At 43.0% G+C, this 20,267-nt stretch overlaps 2 protein-coding genes across 5 annotated transcripts in view; one reads left to right on the forward strand and one right to left on the reverse strand.

Annotated features, from left to right (window-relative positions):
- The window catches only part of LOC128305550 (cAMP-dependent protein kinase type II regulatory subunit), a 39,973-nt gene extending 25,271 nt beyond the window's left edge, over positions 1-14,702 (reverse strand). Inside the window, exons 1-2 of one of the 2 annotated variants that reach the window (XM_053043050.1) lie at positions 14,645-14,702; positions 12,883-13,126 (exon numbers count right to left, since the gene is read on the reverse strand). The gene's annotated coding sequence lies outside the window, so the exon portion shown is untranslated. Of the gene's footprint in view, positions 1-12,882; positions 13,127-14,410 lie in introns of both variants that reach the window. The other variant, XM_053043049.1, reaches the window with a different exon arrangement.
- A 1,098-nt stretch (positions 14,703-15,800) lies between these two features.
- LOC128301278 (palmitoyltransferase ZDHHC15) lies at positions 15,801-19,941 on the forward strand. 3 transcript variants are annotated; one of them, XM_053037672.1, is made up of 6 exons: positions 15,801-16,186; positions 16,259-16,380; positions 16,557-16,925; positions 16,975-17,098; positions 17,174-17,303; positions 19,050-19,941. In XM_053037672.1, the coding sequence occupies exons 1-6, from the start codon at positions 16,018-16,020 to the stop codon at positions 19,204-19,206; spliced, it is 1,071 nt and encodes a 356-aa protein (XP_052893632.1). In that variant the 5' UTR covers positions 15,801-16,017; the 3' UTR covers positions 19,207-19,941. The 3 variants fall into 3 exon arrangements, with proteins under 3 accessions (XP_052893632.1, XP_052893633.1, XP_052893631.1); XM_053037673.1 differs by having other exon boundaries at positions 16,557-16,901; XM_053037671.1 differs by lacking the exon at positions 19,050-19,941 and adding an exon at positions 17,991-18,959 and having other exon boundaries at positions 16,557-16,901.
- Positions 19,942-20,267: the final 326 nt, after the last annotated feature.

The following is a 20,267-nucleotide window of genomic DNA, read 5'->3' on the forward strand; positions in this document are numbered from 1 at the left end:
TGTGACTCTTTGTTTCATCATTCACATGGTGGCTCATAGTATCGCCACTCCAACCCCCCGGGAATGTCTAAACGAATCCGCGAATGGTATCATAATTTTAATTCCTTATCGTTTTCGGTCCCTCACACAGCCCCCCTTCCAACATCTTTTGTGTGTATATACGAATCTCGGCCGTTGATAAGAGAGCAAACGGTGCACGTGGTCGGGGTACGAGTGGCCCCAAAATCATCACCGACTACCGGGCGGCCACATGTCGATCTCACCCATTACGCTTAACTCCCCCTCCCACCTCCCCCTTTCTTCGCACAACTGTTGCCTACCCCTAGCTCCGGTCACATGACGGTCAAAATGGGCTAATTTGGCCTGCACGACACACCGTTGTAAGATATTCCAAATAGTGCTTCTTTCCTACCGAACACGGTTTTATGCTTGAGATGGAGGTGGTGGAAAATGGTGCGAGACAGAGAGAAGAGAGAGCGAGAGAGCGAGAGAGCGAGTGACAGGGTTATAATTGCGTCACAAATAAGAACACATTAGCACGTGAGACATGAATGCGTCGTCACGACGGATTTATTTGCAACGGAGCAAACGCGACGCTCGGCTGTCGTTGGCCGTGGCCGCGGTGTCTCCCCTTCGGCGAAGAGCGGGCAGATTGCTCATTGCGCTAGGTAGGTACCAGGCATCTTACATTCATGATCACCCGCGCTCGCTTTATATAAGTCCAGCTCCTGCTCCATCGCTTCAACACACACCTCGTGGACGCGGGAGAAATTTTCTGCCACCGACGTTTATCGACCGGAAGGGATGATATTCTGGTCTGGCCTTTTGCTTACACCATCATCATCATCATCCACCGGCCGACGATCGAACGCATTTGTCTAAATGAACTAAACTAAATGCGCTTCGGCCCCCCCCGGAAAACTCGTTCGATCTCCAACCGTTCAACCCGAGGTGTTCAAATCATCTCGCAACTGTTTACATAAACGGGGAAAAACACGCGAAGATCACACTTCACTTCGTGCGCCATTTCTTTTATTTTATTTGCCTTGCCGCGTTGAAAAAAAAATTCCCAACCACCACCGAGCTGGAACTATAAATTTACGCAGTTTTTTAAACGATATACCAAAGGGAAGAGAAGAAGGAAAAACTCTCGCACGTTACCACTCAACAGTGCGAACAGTTAGCCACCCGTCGATTGTTGATTCTAATCCGTACGAGACGCGTTCGTGATGAGTTTCGCTGTCGGTGGGAGTACGCGCATCCCAGATCTGGTCTTATGAATGTTTTCGAACCGTTCAATAAATTACTCAAGTTTATTATCCTCCCTTCTGCACTGTCGGGAAGAGTGATAGTGGTAACCATTCACCTTTGTATATTTATCAAATCTCGCCAAAGAACAGAGTAGTAATCCTTTAAATGACCTTCCCATTTACACGGGCAAATATATTGCGCATCTTTGGAACAATCAATGTAGGCAAGAGATTGTTGCAACTGTTGTCTATTTCTATGGAGTCTTTGGAGAAGTCTGGAGTCATTGATGATCTTGGTTGGAAATATTGTGAATATTGTAACGCGATATCTGTCAAACAATTGTAGTGTTGTGCTTAATGAATCTTTTGCGAAGAGTCATTCATGTGAATCTTTAACGAGGAGTCATTTGAATCATGAGTCGATTCTCAATAGATTCATGAATGATCGAGAATTCATGAGTACTCGAGATTCATGAATCCTGTTTTAGACGCGAAAATCATAAAAACATGTCAAAATTATGTTTCCGAAGAGATTCATGAATATCGAAGACTCATGAATCTCTGAGGATTCATCAATCTCATCATGAATCTCAATCTCTCAATTAATGAATCTAAATCTGAAATATTATTAATATTATTATTAAGTCACCTGCTTTTGATGTAGCTGCTAATGTTAGACATATTATAAGACATATTATTGCGACAACTCACAAAATATTTAAGTTTGTACACTCTTCTACTTAAGAATAACACAAAATTCAATGTGTTAGACCAGTGAGCGTAGTTCTTTTATTACTAAACCGGCATCTTCACGTTGAAAATAATCAAATTCCAACGCTAGTTGTGTCTGTCAATTTGAGAACCAACAATAAATATAACATTTCATTGTATGTACAATCACAGCAAAGCATTTTGTAGCAAGCATCCGTTACAGATTTCACTGCTGTGAATCCTTAATAAAAGCACCAACGTCAAAAACACACAACGCAAGCCCATATTGAGGCGTGCGTACGTCCAAATGTTGCGTGAAAGATCGAGAGTGGAATCCCTTCCGGCTAATTACATGCTTGAAAGGGAGCTTTTTCTTTCCTTTTTTCGGTGTGTTACGACGTTTTCAAACTGCGACACGTTTACAGAACAACTTATGCTGCTTCGCCAGCGGGCGCTTTCCTCATATTAACGTTCGGCGGCGGCTGTACCGGAGACGACACGAACAAATGCCACCAAACGCGAAACAGCACTTCACGTCAGCAGGAAAGTACTTAAAAACTCGCTAAGATAACGGTCGCCAAGCAATGGCTCAGTGTCGCAACTTTAGCAAAACCCAAACCAAATACGGGCAACCACATCGTTGCTACGTGTTCGTTTTGTTCTTGTCCCATTGCTTGTACCACTTCAGGATCGGTTTACCACAGCGACAACAATGCAACAAGGAAGCGGGACGGCGATGCTGATGGGGTGGTGTCCGGGAGGTCGTAAATTTCTGCGACCTTCCTAAATTTTCATTATTTACCAGACAGCGGCGTTGGTGGTGGTGGTGGTGGTGGTGGATAGCATAATGCTGGCTTAACAAACGAACAAACAACACACACACTATTCCTCAGTGCCCAAAACCAGTGCCTTTTTTTCGCAGGATCTCGGCAGGATCTCAGGGAAGAAAAAAGGACCGCCGGCCATCACACACACGCGCGCGCTCGGATGTGTTAAGAAAGGATAGTCAGCTTTCGCCAAAACCTTCACGAGAACATCTTGAAATTGCTGACGGCTTGAGTTCCTGACGGCCGAACCGACCATTTCGTGTCAGCCGACGGTGGGAGTTTGGGAGATGGCTAATAATGAATTTATCATCATGTTCAACGCGTCAGCTGCCCGTGGACATTCGTTGGGACGGGTGACCATTTCTATCCCGTTTGCAGACCGAATGCTCTGTATCTGTGTTCTTGGGCTAGCCCCAGCCCAACGAAACCTTTCGTGCCCTAGCCGAAACGTGCAGCGCATAAACTGGAGGATTTCATGGCTATTCAATAAATAATGTGCCAGTGTGCTACCCGCTACCCGGGATAATGCGAGAAAATCGCCCCAAGCCAACAAATGCCAACAACCGTGCCGAAGAGAAGGAGAGCTTTTTTAAAAATTATGTTCGCTATCTTTCCAGTGCCGTTAAGCAGAAACTGTAACTGGTGGGATTATGTGTTCAACTGTGTGCTTTGCCATTGGTGTAGGGAAGGCCAAATCGATATTCTCTCCCTCATAAAGGATATACAGCGACATAGCGTCGCTCGTGTTCATAACACACAGAATCGATAAGACTCCAAACTGACGTCTACGAATTAGAGCAGAAAGCGCGTAACTCGCTCCAATGGGCCACACAGTGCCACAGGGCAGCCAAACCACACTGACGACAACTCTCGCTAGCATTCGGTGACGACAGTGGAGTCACCAAAAAGCTAAGTGAAATATATGCACCAACATCATGCACCGATTTGTTTCCCTTTTCCGACGAGTTCCATAAAATTCCTTCACGGCCTCCATAACTCCCCTGCCACTAGTTATGCTCTTCTGCTTGGAAAAGTTTGCTCTCGTCTGTGCCGTGCAAAATATTAGGTGGACAACAAAGTAAAGGTCTGTTTTTTTTTAAAAGATTCATCATCACTGTAACTTTAAATCAAAATTCTGTAAAGTTCAGATTTTTCAGTCGAAACAAGATCACGTCCTTTTGAAGCAATCCAGTACTCAAGCCATTTTTTGGAACTCCTGATCAATCCTGATCAGTGTGGCGTACAACAGAACGGAAAATATCTCAATGATAGCTGGGCTAAGTAATTGTAAAATATTAACGGAACTGTTTGTGATATTCAGAGTCGTCTGTAGAAGCCTGCCATTCGGTGTATTGGTTTGTCAGAAGTTCATTACATTTACACGAGTTCATTTTCGTATTCCTAAAATTCCATGTATAATTGCTCTAGATCGATCGTCAAGGTCTTTAGATTTCTCAGACAAGATTTAGAATTCCTGGAACTATTCCGTGTAACCGATTTCATGCATAATTCCTAACTCTCACAGCCTCTACCTAGCAGATGCTTACCAAAGGATTGAGCAGTCGGCGGAAAACCTCGAATTGAAGAACCTTGTATAGAATTTATATCCAGTTTCAGTACTCACATACGCCTGTGAGACATGAACCTTGTCCAATACTGTGAAGAAGATGTTCAGAAGGACTATTGGTCCCATATGTGCCCTGTACAGCGGATTAGACTTGCCAGACATCGATGGGTTGATCATGTCATGAGAATCATACCACACGACCCATCCCTTTAAGTTCTTTAAGCTCGTCCACATGGACAGAGAACGCCTGTCAGACCCAAATTGAGAAGGTGTGATGGCGTTGCTGCGTCCACCAGAAAGGACGTGAGAAAGGATTGGCCAACGACTGTGTTCGTCCGTGAACGGTTTAGAGGACTCGCGAAGATCAGGCCATGATTTTATTGAAGGTTTGTACGACGTCAATGTCCAAGCTACATTTATGATTTTTTTTTTAATTTTTCAACATATATCCCTGCTCAATTCTTCCTCAAAAATAGAAAACAATCATTACTTACCAACAAACCCAACACACTGCGGACTCATTTGTGTTCTTTCGTCCACAGCATGGCACACTCTCGTGACGGTGTCACATGCCTGCTGTTCTGCTTACATGGGCATTACAGGCACGAAATAAAAACGCACCAAACACACACAGCATCCCCCTCCCCCCTTTTGGCAGGGTACGACGTGGCCCGTGGAACATCGAGCAAAACAATATGGTGTTTCTCGTCACATTCAAGTTATTTTAGTGCTGTTGTTGTTGGTTTATTTTATGTTTTGCTTTTGGCTTGCTTTCCCGTTTCCCTTTTACCGCGCACCGCGTGAAGTGTGGCCCCGGCAGCGGTGAAACCGACGGGCGACAAAACCGAGCCTGGTTAAAAGTGGCAAAGATGCAGTCGCATTAAAAAGGAAGGAAACACGTAGCATAATGATGAAACAAGATGTTGCTGCTACTGCCGCGCCTCGCACCCCCTCGCAGCGCGACGCAACCGCGTGGCTGTAATATTTCACGATTGTAGGAATAACATGTTTTTACTCTTATCGGACCATCCCGCTGACGGGTGGGAAGAACTTTGGAAGGGTTTCCCGGTGGCTGTGTCTGTGTGTTTCCTTTGCGTTTTTTTTTTGTACTGCTGTGTGCACAGACGACACAGACTCTACACAGCGCAGTGGCTCTCGTTGATTTGCTGTTAAACTTCCGATTTGGTTGCCGTGTAGCATATCTGCTATACAGTCTTAAAACATTCCAAAATCTATTTATGTTTCACCCCATGCACCTCTATCGAGATATTAGAACAAGATCTGCAATAAACAAGTAACGCAAATAGCATAGACCTCAGGCGCAATTAAAACAATTATTAATCACTCACAAGTTGCAAGCACACATTCAATGTACACAAGTTGCGGTATAACCTCGGTCTAGGAAAGTCGATTGTAACTTAGGATTAGTGAAAGAAAATAAAATACTTTTTTTTATGATATATTCATAGAAGAAAAGTTTAACTGGCGCCCGAATAGGGACCTCTAGTGAAGTATAGTACAGTGCATGTAGTGATCACGTAAGAGTGTAATCACACAGTGTCGCAAGTACCGAGTAGTGATCACGTTAGAGTGTTAATCACACCGCGTCGCGACAACATCTTTCCCGATCGCAAATTGCAGCCGTGTGCACAGGTGCCCGAGTAGCCGGAAGCAGCTAACAACTCGTTCCCGGAGGAAAAGGATCACACCAACACACCGAGAAGGAAGGAGTCACTGGAAATCACTGGAGGTCCGAACGAAGATAAAATCAGCCCCGTAAGAGGAGGTGAAGATAAAATCAGCCCCGTAAGAGGAGGTGAAGATAAACCAGCCCCGTAAGAGGAGGTGAAGATAAAACAGCCCCATCACAGGAGGGAAATATGCATCTATTAATGTAAGTACAAAAGCTATAAAGGTGAGAAAAACACAAAAATTATTTCGTTTAAAAGTGAGTGAAATTAATTCGTGAAAAAGTTTAATTCGGTATTCGATTTATAACTCCGATATTGTGAAAAAAAATCAAACTGGAGGAATTAGTTCAGTCATTACGCCAATTTGCAATCGCAACGAAAAATCAGATCAAGGATTAGAATACAATAACGAAATTCTTAGCAAAATCGCTGAAATTTTAGAATTAAAACAAACTTTTGCTACAGCATACCATCCACAAACAATAGGATCTTTGGAAAGAAATCATAGATGTCTCAACGAATACTTAAGATCATTTTCCAACGAGCACCACGATGACTGGGATAATTGGACAAAATTTTATGAATTCGTTTACAACACCACAACCCATACAGACACCAACTATACCCCATTTGAATTAGTTTTTGGCAGAACAGCTTATTTACCCCAAGAAATATACAAACAAAAAATAGATCCAATTTATAATATCGAACAATACTATAATGAAATGAAATTCAAGCTTCAAAAATCACATGAAATAGCCCGAGAAAATCTTATAGCTGCAAAAGAAAAAAGAAAAGTTACATTCAACGAAAAATTAAACCCCATACACATTAAAATAGGTGATAAAGTATATTTATCAAATGAAAACAGAAAAAAATTAGATCCATTATACATAGGACCATTCATAGTAACAAAAATTGAGAATACTAATTGCACCATTAGAAATAGTACCACACAAAAGGAAACAACAGTACATAAAAACAGGTTAATTAAATATACAGGAGAATAACTTCAATCATTATCATTCATTACGTTATTCTGCTAAAAGGGGGGAGGTGTAGCATATCTGCTATACAGTCTTAAAACATTCCAAAATCTATTTATGTTTCACCCCATGCACCTCTATCGAGATATTAGAACAAGATCTGCAATAAACAAGTAACGCAAATAGCATAGACCTCAGGCGCAATTAAAACAATTATTAATCACTCACAAGTTGCAAGCACACATTCAATGTACACAAGTTGCAGGTACAAATCCAATATGCAAAACATAAAAAAACATACACCATAAATGCACCGAGCGCGTGGAAAGTAACCATCAATCCGATTCCCACGATCACGCAAAGAATCTGCGCAATGCCAAAAGTAAAAACCATAACGCTCTTATTACAAGACAGTACAGGTGCGTATCAACCATTGCAGTTGAGCAATACACCACACACCCGTGCGCTTGACTTGGTTCAAGTTTGCAACAGGAGACGACCCAACCGTATGTAGCTTATAGGAAACAGAACTACTCCATCTAACAAGTAAGAACTGAATGCAAGAAAACGTTAAACCAACCAATCAAAATTCAGACAAACAAAAGCATCAGATATCCGAGAGTCCGGTATGTGGACGAATGGAAATTTCCATCAAATTTGTTCTCACGATGTATACCCGAAAATTATGATATAAAATAAAGATTGACAATTGACTAGGCAGTCACTCGGAGTCACTCGCAGCTACGTGCACACGCGGTTACTGTCATAGTTGATCGTTATGCTCAACTAAAGAAGTCTAGTGTTATTTGTGTTTATTGGGGACTCTGTCCCAATCCGTACTGAAAGAAATGTAGACCTATACATGGTGTGTTGTCCCGTGGTGATCCCGTATGACTGTGTTGTATTATGGAGAAGCAGTTATATTACAGCCGTTTTTCCCCTTCTTGTTTCCTGAAACATCCATTTCCATTTCCAAGCATCCCGACACAATTCCCGACACACGACACACATGTGATAATCTTGCAATGGATGAATCATCATAATCGCACCTCCGAAGCATGTCGGACATGGAGAGAGAGAGGGAGACCGGCGGGCTATAATCTTACCAAAAGTTGTGTTACCATTTGTGGTTAACGTCCCGTGCTGTTGCGTTACACACCGATCCGAAAGCTGCTCGAAAGTAAAAGCGAACCCTTTGTCGGTGCGCAAACCTTTTTATTTTTTTGCATATCGAACGCGTTTTCTACGGCAAGGGACACACATTGTGACGCTGTGGGTTGTGGCATTCTTTACATCGTCGCATTCGAATGGTCACCAACCAACCACAAAAATACCATCTCGAAACATCCCCAAGAGTGTGTGTGTGTGTGTGTGATTCAATTCCTCTGACAACCCCAAACCTTGGATCCTTGTCCCCAAAATAGGGAAAAGCTTTGAACTACTTCTTGAGCACTGGAAGAAAATAGAACAGCTCTCGTCATCGGCCAAATCGATCGATAGCAGACGTGTACCGGGTTGCCGTCCCAACGCCCCCAGGGGTGTCTCTGTTGAGTGACACGTTTCGAGCGGAGCAGGACAACAGGGTTTGCCAAACCGCCCCCTTCAGGAGAGCAAGTATCCATTTTTAATGCTCTTTTCGTGCATCAAAAGCTTACACATACCACCGTCAAGCACATTCAAACCCATTCAGGGCCACTGATCCAATTGAAAAAGATTTTAGGGGTCGTCGTATGTGAGCGAATGGAAACGAAGCCTCCCGAAGCATAATCAGTTTCATTCCGGTTGAGTGCAAAAAATACCCATACACCACACGTGGGAAAAACACGTGGGACGGTGGCCAAACTGTATGCCCTCCATGCCCTTATTTTTTTTAGTGCAACCCCAAAAGTGACTTTTTTTCGTGAAGCGGGAACTTTCAGACAGTTGTGCCATTTTTTTTATTTGTTTTGCTCTTATGGACAAGCGAGATTGCATAAATGTATGAATGTGTGCCAAATGGCAGGATCCAATCAACCTCAGGCGAGTGTTAAACCGTACCTGTTTACGTAAAATGACGCATGTAGAGCATCATTGACATTTCGACTGCACCACTTGTGATGGTCCCACATGCACCGATGCACTCGCAAATCGGGGCGCAAACTATTTTTAGTTAAAATGAATGACCCGCAATGCACTGAGCAAAAAAAAGGAGGAGGAAACAAATGTGCAGCAACCCAGCATTGCCTGTGTCGACTGTGACACTGGGCACACTTGTTCTCATGCAGAACGTTCTTAGAAATGCACCGAGCTACGGTCCCATTTGCAAAGGCGCATACCTTCATTTTCGGCTGCCAGTCATCGTTGAGTTTTCCGCGACATTTTAGTTTTTTTTTTTTGCCTGCCTTGCTCCCCAATACGGAACAACGCTAGACGAGTCGTTCAAAGCAGGCTCGAACGCGTTAGGGAAACATTCTCCGACACATTCCTGTTCCGAAGTTCTGCTTGCTCGTACCGAAATTTATGAGCGTATGCTAACAATCCGCGTCGGTTATCGGATCGACTCCATCAGTCCTGGGCTAGAGCCACAATCCAAATTTACCCTCACTACAATGTATTCCGAACTTGCGGTGTCCACCAGCCCATCAGACGTCCAACATCACCACGTTAAAATGCCACCCGGAAGTGTAGCGGCCGTAGCACTATAATACCGAGTTTCAGGGGAACATAAACTTACTCCCGATGAAATATTCACGTAACCTTTTTCCATCGACCAATGGCCACCGTCGCAGAGCCGCATTCCCTTTTATTGCTTGGTTTTGAACCGAGGGACCAGCCTCGCTTCGGTGAAAGATTCGCGTTTATAGTCCGTGTGACAGGTTTATGTTTTGTCCCTGCGTTCATCAAGAGTCCTGGCGATCCTTTCCCCCCCTTTCGGTTGTTTGCTAGCGGTTTCCGTTTTCCGGCCAGATGTTATGCCGACACAGTGTCTTCACGGCCACCTTTACCTTGTCCTAATTACACACGCACCCGCTCACCTTTCCCCACGCGGAACCGCGGAGACCTCCATGCGCAAGTCCCGTTTTGTTATGCAAAAACAAACCCGCACTACGCCTACCACAGGCACACAAACTGACCTTCGTACGGTGGGCAGAATCCTGGGGAAATGAAATGGTAGCTGACAAATCTTTTAGAATTTTACCGTCCCCAACAGCCGCAGCAGCAGCAAAACCAAACAAAAAAAAACTCCGGCGGCATCGACCGAAGCAGAAACAACGACGATTGTCCTTCGGTTGTATGTGTTGTGAGACGATGCCGGACCACCGATGTGGAGGTGAAACCACAAAGAGCGAAAGACAAAAATATCAAAGGGAAATTGAAAAGGAAATGCAGCAGGAAATAAGAAAATTCCGCAATACATAGTTCGCATGGCGCATGCATGGGGAGGACACACTTCCACAGCATGAGATGCCTCTGCTCTTTACCGGGCGGTTGCTCAGTGGCGCTCGGCGCTTAAGCAGGAAAAGCTTTTATAAAATATTGAACGCATCTATTAATGGCAATGCGGAACCGGGGCATCGCGAAAGGTCAGCAGAGTACGGTAGACGGATCCGTGCGTCAAGGCTAGTCATGTCGTGAGAATGATACCGAACAACCTGGACTGTGAAAACACTTGAGGAAGATCAAATGATCCAAATTGAGAAGGAACGATGACACCAAAGGCAAAGATCCTAATCGGAGCTCAGTTTTGGAGGCTGGAGACATAAGCAGGAATTTACTATTCTTGACTTATCGGAACTCATAAGTACTTGGTGGTCTAAGCCTTCTGAAGAAGTTCTTTAAAAAAGTTCCTTAGGTGTTCCTGTAGTCAATTCCTCAATTGCGACAGGATGGTTAACTTGGCAACAACAAGCCCCCACATACCTCAAGTGTAGTGATCAAGATTAAATAAATCTAATCCAATTTTGATCAAAACATGGGAATCAAATGATCATTGATCATGATCAAATGATCATGAGCCGTTCGAGATAATCAGGCAGTTTTTTGTTTTGGGATGCTGTTCCAATTATCACGTCTGCTTTACGTGTTGTCAATTATCGTTTCCTAAATTATAATTATAATACTAATTGTTATCTGAACTTATTATCTAAATCTGCAAATATTTTGGCACCATCTTCTTTAGAGATACAGCAACTTCAAGAGGTCTAGCCTTGCCATTTCTGGTCTTCATTAGCTTTATTTACTCGAAGCTAGATAATTAGTCACCAACTCTAAAACCCCAACTGGATTTAACTACAAATTCTATCCCTTTAATTCCCAAATTAACAGCTAATCTAGGCCTTTGCTTTGATGGGAGTCCGGTCAAGACGGAATTTGATATAGGACGATCGATGTATGAGATCAAAAACCACAGACCATGAAACCACTCAACCATATTGTGATATTTAGTGTAGTTTAAGAGGCTTAGAGCTTGTATTCTATGTTTTCGCACAGCACTAAATAGCATTTAAATATTGCACAGCGCTACTATGCCGTCTGTTGGGGTCAATTTTACTAGTTGGCAAAGTGCTGCTAATAGGGATGTTAAAAAGCATTTCTATTATAGCGATTATAGGACAGTTGTCACCAACTCCATTTAGGAATTGCAAGCAACATGAGTCAACACTTAACAGGCTTGGTCCCATTCCCTAAGGATTTAGTATAGTTTAGACAATGTTTAATTTGAATTTATCAAAAGAAAAATCGCCAAGTAGTTATTTCAAAGTGATGGAGTGATGTCAATACATCAGAATATTAAAAAGATTTAGAGATTACTAAATGGTTTACAAAACTTAGCAATGGAGATACCCAAACTAATATATTGCAAGCTTTAGCTTAGTACAATATTGTGCACTGCAAAACATACATTTAAGAATCGTGACATTAAACATCATCAATTGCTAAGTGATATTTACTTCCAAATCCAATGCAATTAACTCGGAAAGTGTATTTGTTGCCCTTTTCCGAGCTAGGACCTTTTTTTTTTGGGACGATGTGGCCTTCTGTCCCTATGTCCCTCCGTGTGTATTGGTGCGAAGGAATATTAGAACTTGTAAAAGCATACACCTGTACAATGCGAAATGAGTTGGTTGATTCGTTCGTTTGCTGGTACCAACACCACGCCAGCAAAACAACTACAGCTAGAACCATCCGATTTGTCTACTAACATGAATGAAACACTTAATGGTGGACAATTCTACTCTGAGAACATGTTCTAGTTTTGCTTTTTTTCTACATTATAAATAATCATTTTGAATGAACAATTTGGTTTGTGAAATTCAACCAATTTGTATACACTTTTAACTATTAACATAATTAAGGTTATAATTGTAAAATGGTCCATAAAGTCTTCCCCCACTCGCTCGATATTCACACTAAATTTTATCACCTTTAAAACTCCTCCTACCCCATTATCACGACTCTCATACTCTCTCTCGCTCTTTCTCTATCCTTATTTGCTCTTTCTCACTCTTTCTCTCCTTTTTTTCGCCTCAATCAAATCACCTACTGCGATTTTCCTTTTGCCACCCTACTGTAGTACACCTGGGCATACACCAGGCGGATGAAAATCTAGCGTATTAGTGTGCGTTCCACACAACACATACACACAGTTTTAAGGGTTTCATTCAATCAACCAAACGTGCAGGAGGCCGCCGATAGGTGGTCGAGACATTAAAATTTTTGGCTCGGAAAAAATACTTCCACATCCCACGGACACTTTTTGATTTGCGTTTCCGCTGCAGAAACTCGAGAAAGCTTGCCAATAAAATGCTCGTAGGTGTGAGTGACAGTTTTGTACTGTGTATATAATCATTTTTTTCGATAATACATTACCTTGCTGTCCGCTACTTGATGCTGAAGATGGTCGATACACTGGAGTACCTTAGTAATATCCTTTACCGCTTCTTCTATCGACAGTTTAGATTGCTGTTTTTCAGCCCGATATTGCAGACACTGTTACACTTCACCAAATCACTAGGATCACTAACGCACGCTGCTTTTGCTGAGCCTCCTAAAGAGAAGCTCGAACCTGTGCAAGGTTCAAGATGGGATTTGTGAAACTACTGTAGAACAGTTGCTTTAATAAGAAAAAAAATAACACAGTTAAACGAAAATTTCACTTTCTTGAGTACTAAAAACGGGTGCGAGAAAGATAAAACAACAAAAGTTTGCCTTCTCAAGCGAGGCAACAGTCTTTTCTCCTAGTGTGGTAGGGATTTTCTTCAAGCTCACTCAGTTTTCACTCGACCACCCCGTCCGTCCGTCGAGTCGAGTTCGCGATTTTGTTTCCCGGTAAGATCCGGAACCGTGCCAGCTTCTCACAACTTGTTACACACGGCCAACATCCCCTGGAAAGGCTGGCATTATTTGACTCCCGCTCTCACCGCACGAGCAGGAGTTGCGCTGCTCTCGGGGAAAGAAAATTTATCAATCGACAACTTTCGCACGGGCAGCAGCAACCAACCCCTAACAGATGGGAGGGGGGTAGCGCAAATATCCAGCACACACACACAATTGCTCACGCACTGCTATCAAACCAGCATCAAAGTGAGCGGAGCAGTTTGGGAAGGAGCGCCGAAGACGGGATCAAAGCTTTACGATATCGTACAGAAAAGGAGATGACAAAGTCGCAATCAACCAAAAAAAAATAATTAAAGCACGACACGCGCGCACACTTTGCCAGCGACGGTAACGTGACAAAACGCACTCACACACAGCACACCGTGTGAGCTGTACCTTACATACACAACAAACACGCGCGCACACACCGCCAGCACACCTGATGTCAAAAGTGTGATTTCCTTTGAATCACGGCTCGCTCGCTCGCTCGCTCGCTCTCTCGATCTTTCCCCTATAGTGCGGGCACTCCGGGGCTCTCGCGCACAATGCTCCGCTCTGCAAAAAGTTATCTGTTTCCCTTTGCCAAAAGGAACGACACCGTTTTCTTCAGCCCTCCAAAAACAGGGGTGATTTTGTGGGGAGAGTTCCGATCTCTTCCACCTGTCCAACCGACGGAAGAAAAAACTTCACACCGGAATCGATTTTCAAATTTTCACCATTTTCATTATCATTTTACACACACACACGCACACACTCACACACACTCATGCACACGGTAACGTACGGCAGCAGTACACGTTTTTAAACCTTCACGCAGCTTTCCAGCTATGGGTAGCATTTAGCGCAACGCGGTTCAGGTTCGGCAAACAGTGACACAGTTCCCAACCAACTCTACTAAAGGCCCTCCGGCAATGAACGATAGTTTCAGACACTCGCGGTGTGCCCACAAGAAGCCACATTAGAAAAACAAGCACAGAAAGATTTAGGCTACTGTTTGTAGTGCAAAAGCGAGAATACCAACCCAACTGGGCACACGACTGCTTCGATCCTTGCAGCACAAAGCACAAGCACACGCACCACAAGCACTATCTAATAAAACCTGCCCTGCACACTGGGGCCAGTGACTTTGACAACCGCGTACGGTAAACCGATAGGAACCCAGTACGGCCAGTTAGCGGCCCTTAAACACGACACACGGCTGTAACACGGACCGGACAGTGGCTGCAAGTGGCGGCAAAGGAAAAAATAAAACAACCTTCACAAGGTGGTCACTTTTTTCACAGCTCGCACGCACGGCTGGCAGCTTTCACTTCTGTTCTAGCAGTGAAGCCGCTATCTCTTTCGGATCCAGCCTGCAGCTTCACTCGCTCAACGCATTTCATATCGGCGAGCCGCGCGCGATAATTGCGTTCTCACGCACGCTCTCGCTATTCGCTTCTCTCCCGGTCGCTCATTCGTTCGCGGCCCTTCTCTTTTTCGCTCTTTCGCGGTTGATGGCATGCTGGGCTGTATGGCAAAGAAAACGCGCCAGCAGGTAGAATTCAACGCTCGAAGCCTCCGCGAGCCCTCCTTTGGAAAAGGAGTCTCTCTTTCACGCTCTTGTAGGTTTTTTTTTATCTGCGGGGTTTTTACGCTCACGCTGTTCACGCTTCTTTTTTATCGCGGTTTCGTCGTGTGCCCAGAACCCTAAAAAAGCCCACAAAGTACTGTTTGACCCCAGGTTTGATTAGGAGAAGATTTCTTTCTGGTAATTATAGTGTGGTTCGTAGATTAACCTGTTTGGAGTTTTTATGTTTCCGATGACTTTTTAAAGAGCTTATAGGATAGTTTGTACTGACCACGTGGTGAAAATTATTTCGTATTTATTCAGAGGACCCTTTGAGACCTTCACGGATTACACATTGCTTTTTCTTCCTAAAATACTTGAAACATGTTGAGATGGGAAACGTTTGCTGGAAATCATTCCATTGTAATTCAAAATAAATGTTATGTTTCAACAAATCATTCTCAACGCGTTTTTTGGCGGCATGCGAATTTACAATAATTTTAAAAAATAGCAGAAAACCCATGAACAACCATTGTGCAGTTGTGCACGCAACAGTCAAATGTGGCAAGCGTTTGTCAAATGTTTCATAAATATTGGCGGCATATCCACGTAAAAACATAACTTTTCTTAATCATGGCACAATTCTTGATTGCCAATTAACAAAGAGCAATTTATCTAAAATATCATGAAGGCTTTTTGACGACTTTGCTAGCCAAAAGAGTAGAACTAAATGTGCGAAAAAGGGCACGTAAGTATTGAATATTTCGCACAAGGTTGTTCAAATACACCCGGCTCTACACACCTTCCGTGCAATGGCAAAACAAAAAGAAGCTGACATTCCGATTTCTCAATATTATGAGAATTTCTGCTAGGAGCGTTTCGTTATTTATCGGTTTCTGCTAGCAGCTAAAAAGTGTTTTAATTCCATTGTTGAAACCACGAATCGTAAAGTTGTACACTCTGCATCGCGATAAAAATTCAACGCGCAACCATTGTGGCGACCACGGAAAGTGCCGCAAAAGGATCGTCCTCGTCGATCCTACCCGTAGAAGGTCGCTGGTGGAAGGTGGCGAGCTTGCAAGATGTCGATGGCCCATGGAAACAACTATGATTATCATCGAACTATGTTCGATGGCGAACGAAATGAGCGGTGCGCCTGTTGCGTGCGTACGATGAAATGGTTTCCGGTGCTGTTCATCGTGTCTGTGATCGGTTGGTCATACTACGCGTTTGTGATACAACTTTCGTTCTGTGAGTATTGTATCGTTTCTACCGCGGTTATCCGACACTAATGTGATTCATTTATTTCCGCTAATCCACCAGTTACCGTCACCAATATTGTTCAAAGGATATTGTTCCTGCTGTTCTATCACGCCGTGCTGGTTATGTTTCTGTGGTCCTACTACCAGACAGTATTCACCGATATCGGTAGAGTTCCCTCCAGGGTAAGTCGATTCGAAACGCGCTCCCTCCCCGATTACTCATCGGGCTCACTCGCTCGCTTTAAATCGTTTGCGCTCCACTGCACAACAATTGCTAGTAATGGTTGGGATTGTAAACGCTGCCGAGAAGATAAGATAACAATAAACCCCTTTCACTATGCGTTCACACCATTTCACAGTTTCGCGTTCCGAGAGCTGAGCTGGATCGAATAGTACGCGCGACGAATGAAGAAGAACAGAAACAAATACTGGAACTATTCGCAAAGGAGCTCCCCGTCGTGACACGCACGTTAAATGCAACGGTGCGTTTTTGTGACAAATGTCGGCTGATCAAACCCGACCGGGCACATCACTGCAGCGTGTGTGGCGTCTGTGTGCTCAAGCTAGACCATCACTGTCCGTGGGTAAACAACTGTATTAACTTCACCAACTACAAGTACTTCATTCTATTCCTTGGCTACGCACTGCTGTACTGTTTGTATGTAGCGTGCAGTACCATACCCTACATGGAGTTGCTATGGACGGTAAATGTACTTACTGACCTGTCTGTTCCGATGTACCAAATCCGTGTATTCTAACCGTGTATTTGCATTGCAGGGAAAAATCGATGGAAGATTTCACATTTTGTTTCTGTTTTTCGTTTCCATCATGTTTGCAATCAGTTTGGTTAGCCTATTCGGCTATCACGTTTATCTGGTGCTGCTAAATAGAACCACTTTAGGTGAGCATCCATTTACCGTACTTTAGAAAGGGGGAAAACCCTATCGTCTTATGCGTCCAATTACTTCAATTTTAGAATCATTTCGTACGCCAATATTTCGATACGGTGGGCCAGACAAGAATGGGTTCAGCTTGGGAAAGTTGAACAACTTTCGGGAAGTGTTTGGCAACGATTGGCGATTATGGTTCGTTCCGGTATATACCAGGTAAGTTTGCTTCTGCAATACATTTGGCTTTCTAAGGTAGTTTAAGGTTTGCTTTTTTAATTCATTGGAAATGGGATAAGATACTATTGCACTTGGAATGGAGCACGATCGCTACATGTTACATGGATCATCTCTACCACCTGTGGCACGAACTGTTTTTTAAAACTTTTTTTAAGAAAAGGTTTTCAATGGGTATGATCCTAACGGTTTGGCAACTTGCTCGGTTATCCAGTTCTTATCTATCTGTGTCTTAACTATTTTGACTTGTTGTACTTCTGCAATGCACCGTTTGTTGTTTGTAAGGCAATGGTTGACTGAATGAAAGAGTTACGTGACTAATCCTATCGAACATAAGACAATAAACAAAACATCGTTGATTAATGGTTTTCCCTTTACAACTTAACCCAGTTTGCAAAATCTTCTTTTTGTTTGTTCCTCTCCTGTGTATATAATGTTTTTGGAAATTCAATATAATACTTTCCTTTGCCTGCATGATAAATAGGGCGAATTTATTTAAAGCGGGGAAACCTAACTTGAGATGGAACTAATTTTGTTTACGAAATAGAAAAGAAATCCTTCCCACATTAATCCTACCTTTTCAATCCGTGTCTCTCAATTTGAAAAAAAAAATCATCCACCTTACCGAATCTCTCTCTCTCTCTCTTTGACTTTTCTGTTCATTTGTAGCCTTGGGGATGGAATATTGTTTCCCACCCATTCGCACCATTTAGCATCGAACTCACCGCATGAAGTTGGGTCGCCAGTAGCGCCACTGACCGCCATCACCGGCGGCAGTCCCAATTGTAATGGTTCGGTTGCAAATGGCACCGTCGGTGTGGACCCTCCAAACCCTCATACGATCGTTCTAGAACACCTCGACGAGCGGAAGGAAGGCGGTGGGCACCGTCTCCAGGGTCAGCAACAGGTTGTGGCGATGCCGCTGAGCACAAATGGCGGCTTGCCACTGCAGGAAACCAAAGAGAGCTTCGCATCCTCCCATCCCCTTTAGTAGCTCGTAGAATGAAGGGCTTTTGTTTTGTTTGCTGATTTCGGGGGAACTGTAAAGAAGGGTCAGAAAAAGAAAACGAAACATTTAAAATATTCAAACACCCTCCTCGTTAAATTTTTGCTCACTGGGTGGGTCACACTCACTCCTAATACGCACTAATGCGCGCATCGCCTTACTCTCTTGAATAATAAGCTGCTAATGGGAATTTGTAATCAATGAACTTTTGTTCTTCGATAGGATTAGCCATTAAGAACCTCAGTTTAGTGTTAACGTTAACAACTAAGTTTCTACTACCTTTTGCTATTTGTTATACAATCGAAACCGCACGCATCGCAGAGTATGTGGAAGTTTCCAAACTAGATTTCGAATGTTTCCAAACTTAATGAAACGACAACGTAAGGTACAAACGACAGAGACGGGAACGGTAGGCAGAATACAGTGAAACAGTGGGAAGTGTAACTGCCTTTAAGTGTGCTAGTAGTAATGAGTTTCCTTATCTTCCTTTATGATTAATAATTTGATGATAAAGAGATGATAAATTGTCTATGGACAAACATACCGTCTTTACTCAACTAACTTCCTGTAAAAGTATTTCATAACAATCAAAAACACCCGTATTTTTCTAAAGGACTGGAAATAAACACTTAAAAAACACGATCACAACACGATTAGCCTGATGTTATTATTCGCAACACTTGCGCGTTACGGAAATTTCATTGTATTTGCCTCTTTTTCAGTATGGGCGACGGTGTGGTATATCCAATGCGATGCTATGACGAAGATGCGGAAGCATTGCTTGGCGGTGAGCAGCAACATAACCGTGCCGGAACGGAAAATCTTCACGATTTCGAAGCAGCCACATTCCTGAACGAGTACGGCAATCTGATGCACTGATCAGGTGAAGGTGCCGTTCGATAAGTACAATCGGATGTAGTGATGTCTAGTACTTAGGGCGCATAAATACTATCGTTTAATTAGTTAACTTTCGAACCAGTCCCACTAAGGACCGGGTCCTAGTAGCAATAGTATGAGTGTAAGCAAACAAGATGGATATTAATATACCGCAATAGTGATAGGAAAGTTCCGCTTAAACACGAACAAAATTACAAACCTATCAGCTTTACCCGTTTTTATGTATGGATAAGTCATTAGTTTTGCATTTAAAAACGGTAAATCAAACCATTTTGTTCCGACCCCTACTAATCGGTTTTACCTGCGAGGTCAAGAAGCATTTATTTATCATTTTTCATACAATATTCCAGTCTAGCACTAGGGCTAGTCGTGCGCAGGCAGATATAGCTATTTGTCAGGTTTTGTGTTTTAATGTGTTCTTATAAACACTATTGCTGACTAGCACTGTTGACCCATTCTATAGATATACTGTGGCTTCTTTTAGAGAAAAAAAAGTTATTTACCCTTTAAAATAGATAGAACTGGTGGCATCCGTACTGTGAACGATGTTCATTAAAGAGAACTGATCGCAAGCGCAAACATTTATTTGAAAAAGAATCGTTTTTCGGAATCGTGGTACGATTAGAGCAGGCATTGTACAATAAGCACGAGGAGCGCGAAAGAAGTTCGACTGAAGATTATAAATAACATGGTTGATAGGTGCGATGTAAACGAAATAAACCGTATTTCTTTAATATACAATTTCGAAACGAAATCAGACTGATGGTGGACATATTGTGTTCTGGAAGACGAGCCTTCTTGCAGTCTCTTTGGATCTTCATCTCAACTGAACGTTTGAATAAGTTTTCGATTATTCGTGCTGTCAAATGGCTATTTCAATATGGCGGTTGAATATTCCGCTGGTCCATCTGCGTACTGCATAAAGTATCAACACACGGCTTATTAAACGAAGCTCTATATTCACAAACGCGCAGCTATATTTGAAGTACTAAATCGTTTATCAAAAAAGAGCAAAACACAAAGTAGTTCATCGATTTAAGGCT

Source organism: Anopheles moucheti, chromosome 3 (assembly GCF_943734755.1).
Source record: "Anopheles moucheti chromosome 3, idAnoMoucSN_F20_07, whole genome shotgun sequence".
Lineage (NCBI taxonomy): Eukaryota > Metazoa > Arthropoda > Insecta > Diptera > Culicidae > Anopheles > Anopheles moucheti.

Bases quoted from the DNA above. Each gene is read 5' to 3' on its own strand.
- LOC128301278 (XM_053037671.1), top strand. From the start codon at position 16,018: ATGTCGATGGCCCATGGAAACAACTATGATTATCATCGAACTATGTTC. The intron at 16,187-16,258 runs GTGAGTATTGTA...CTAATCCACCAG, and splicing joins TGTGATACAACTTTCGTTCT to TTACCGTCACCAATATTGTT. The intron at 16,902-16,974 runs GTAAATGTACTT...TTTGCATTGCAG, and splicing joins ACATGGAGTTGCTATGGACG to GGAAAAATCGATGGAAGATT.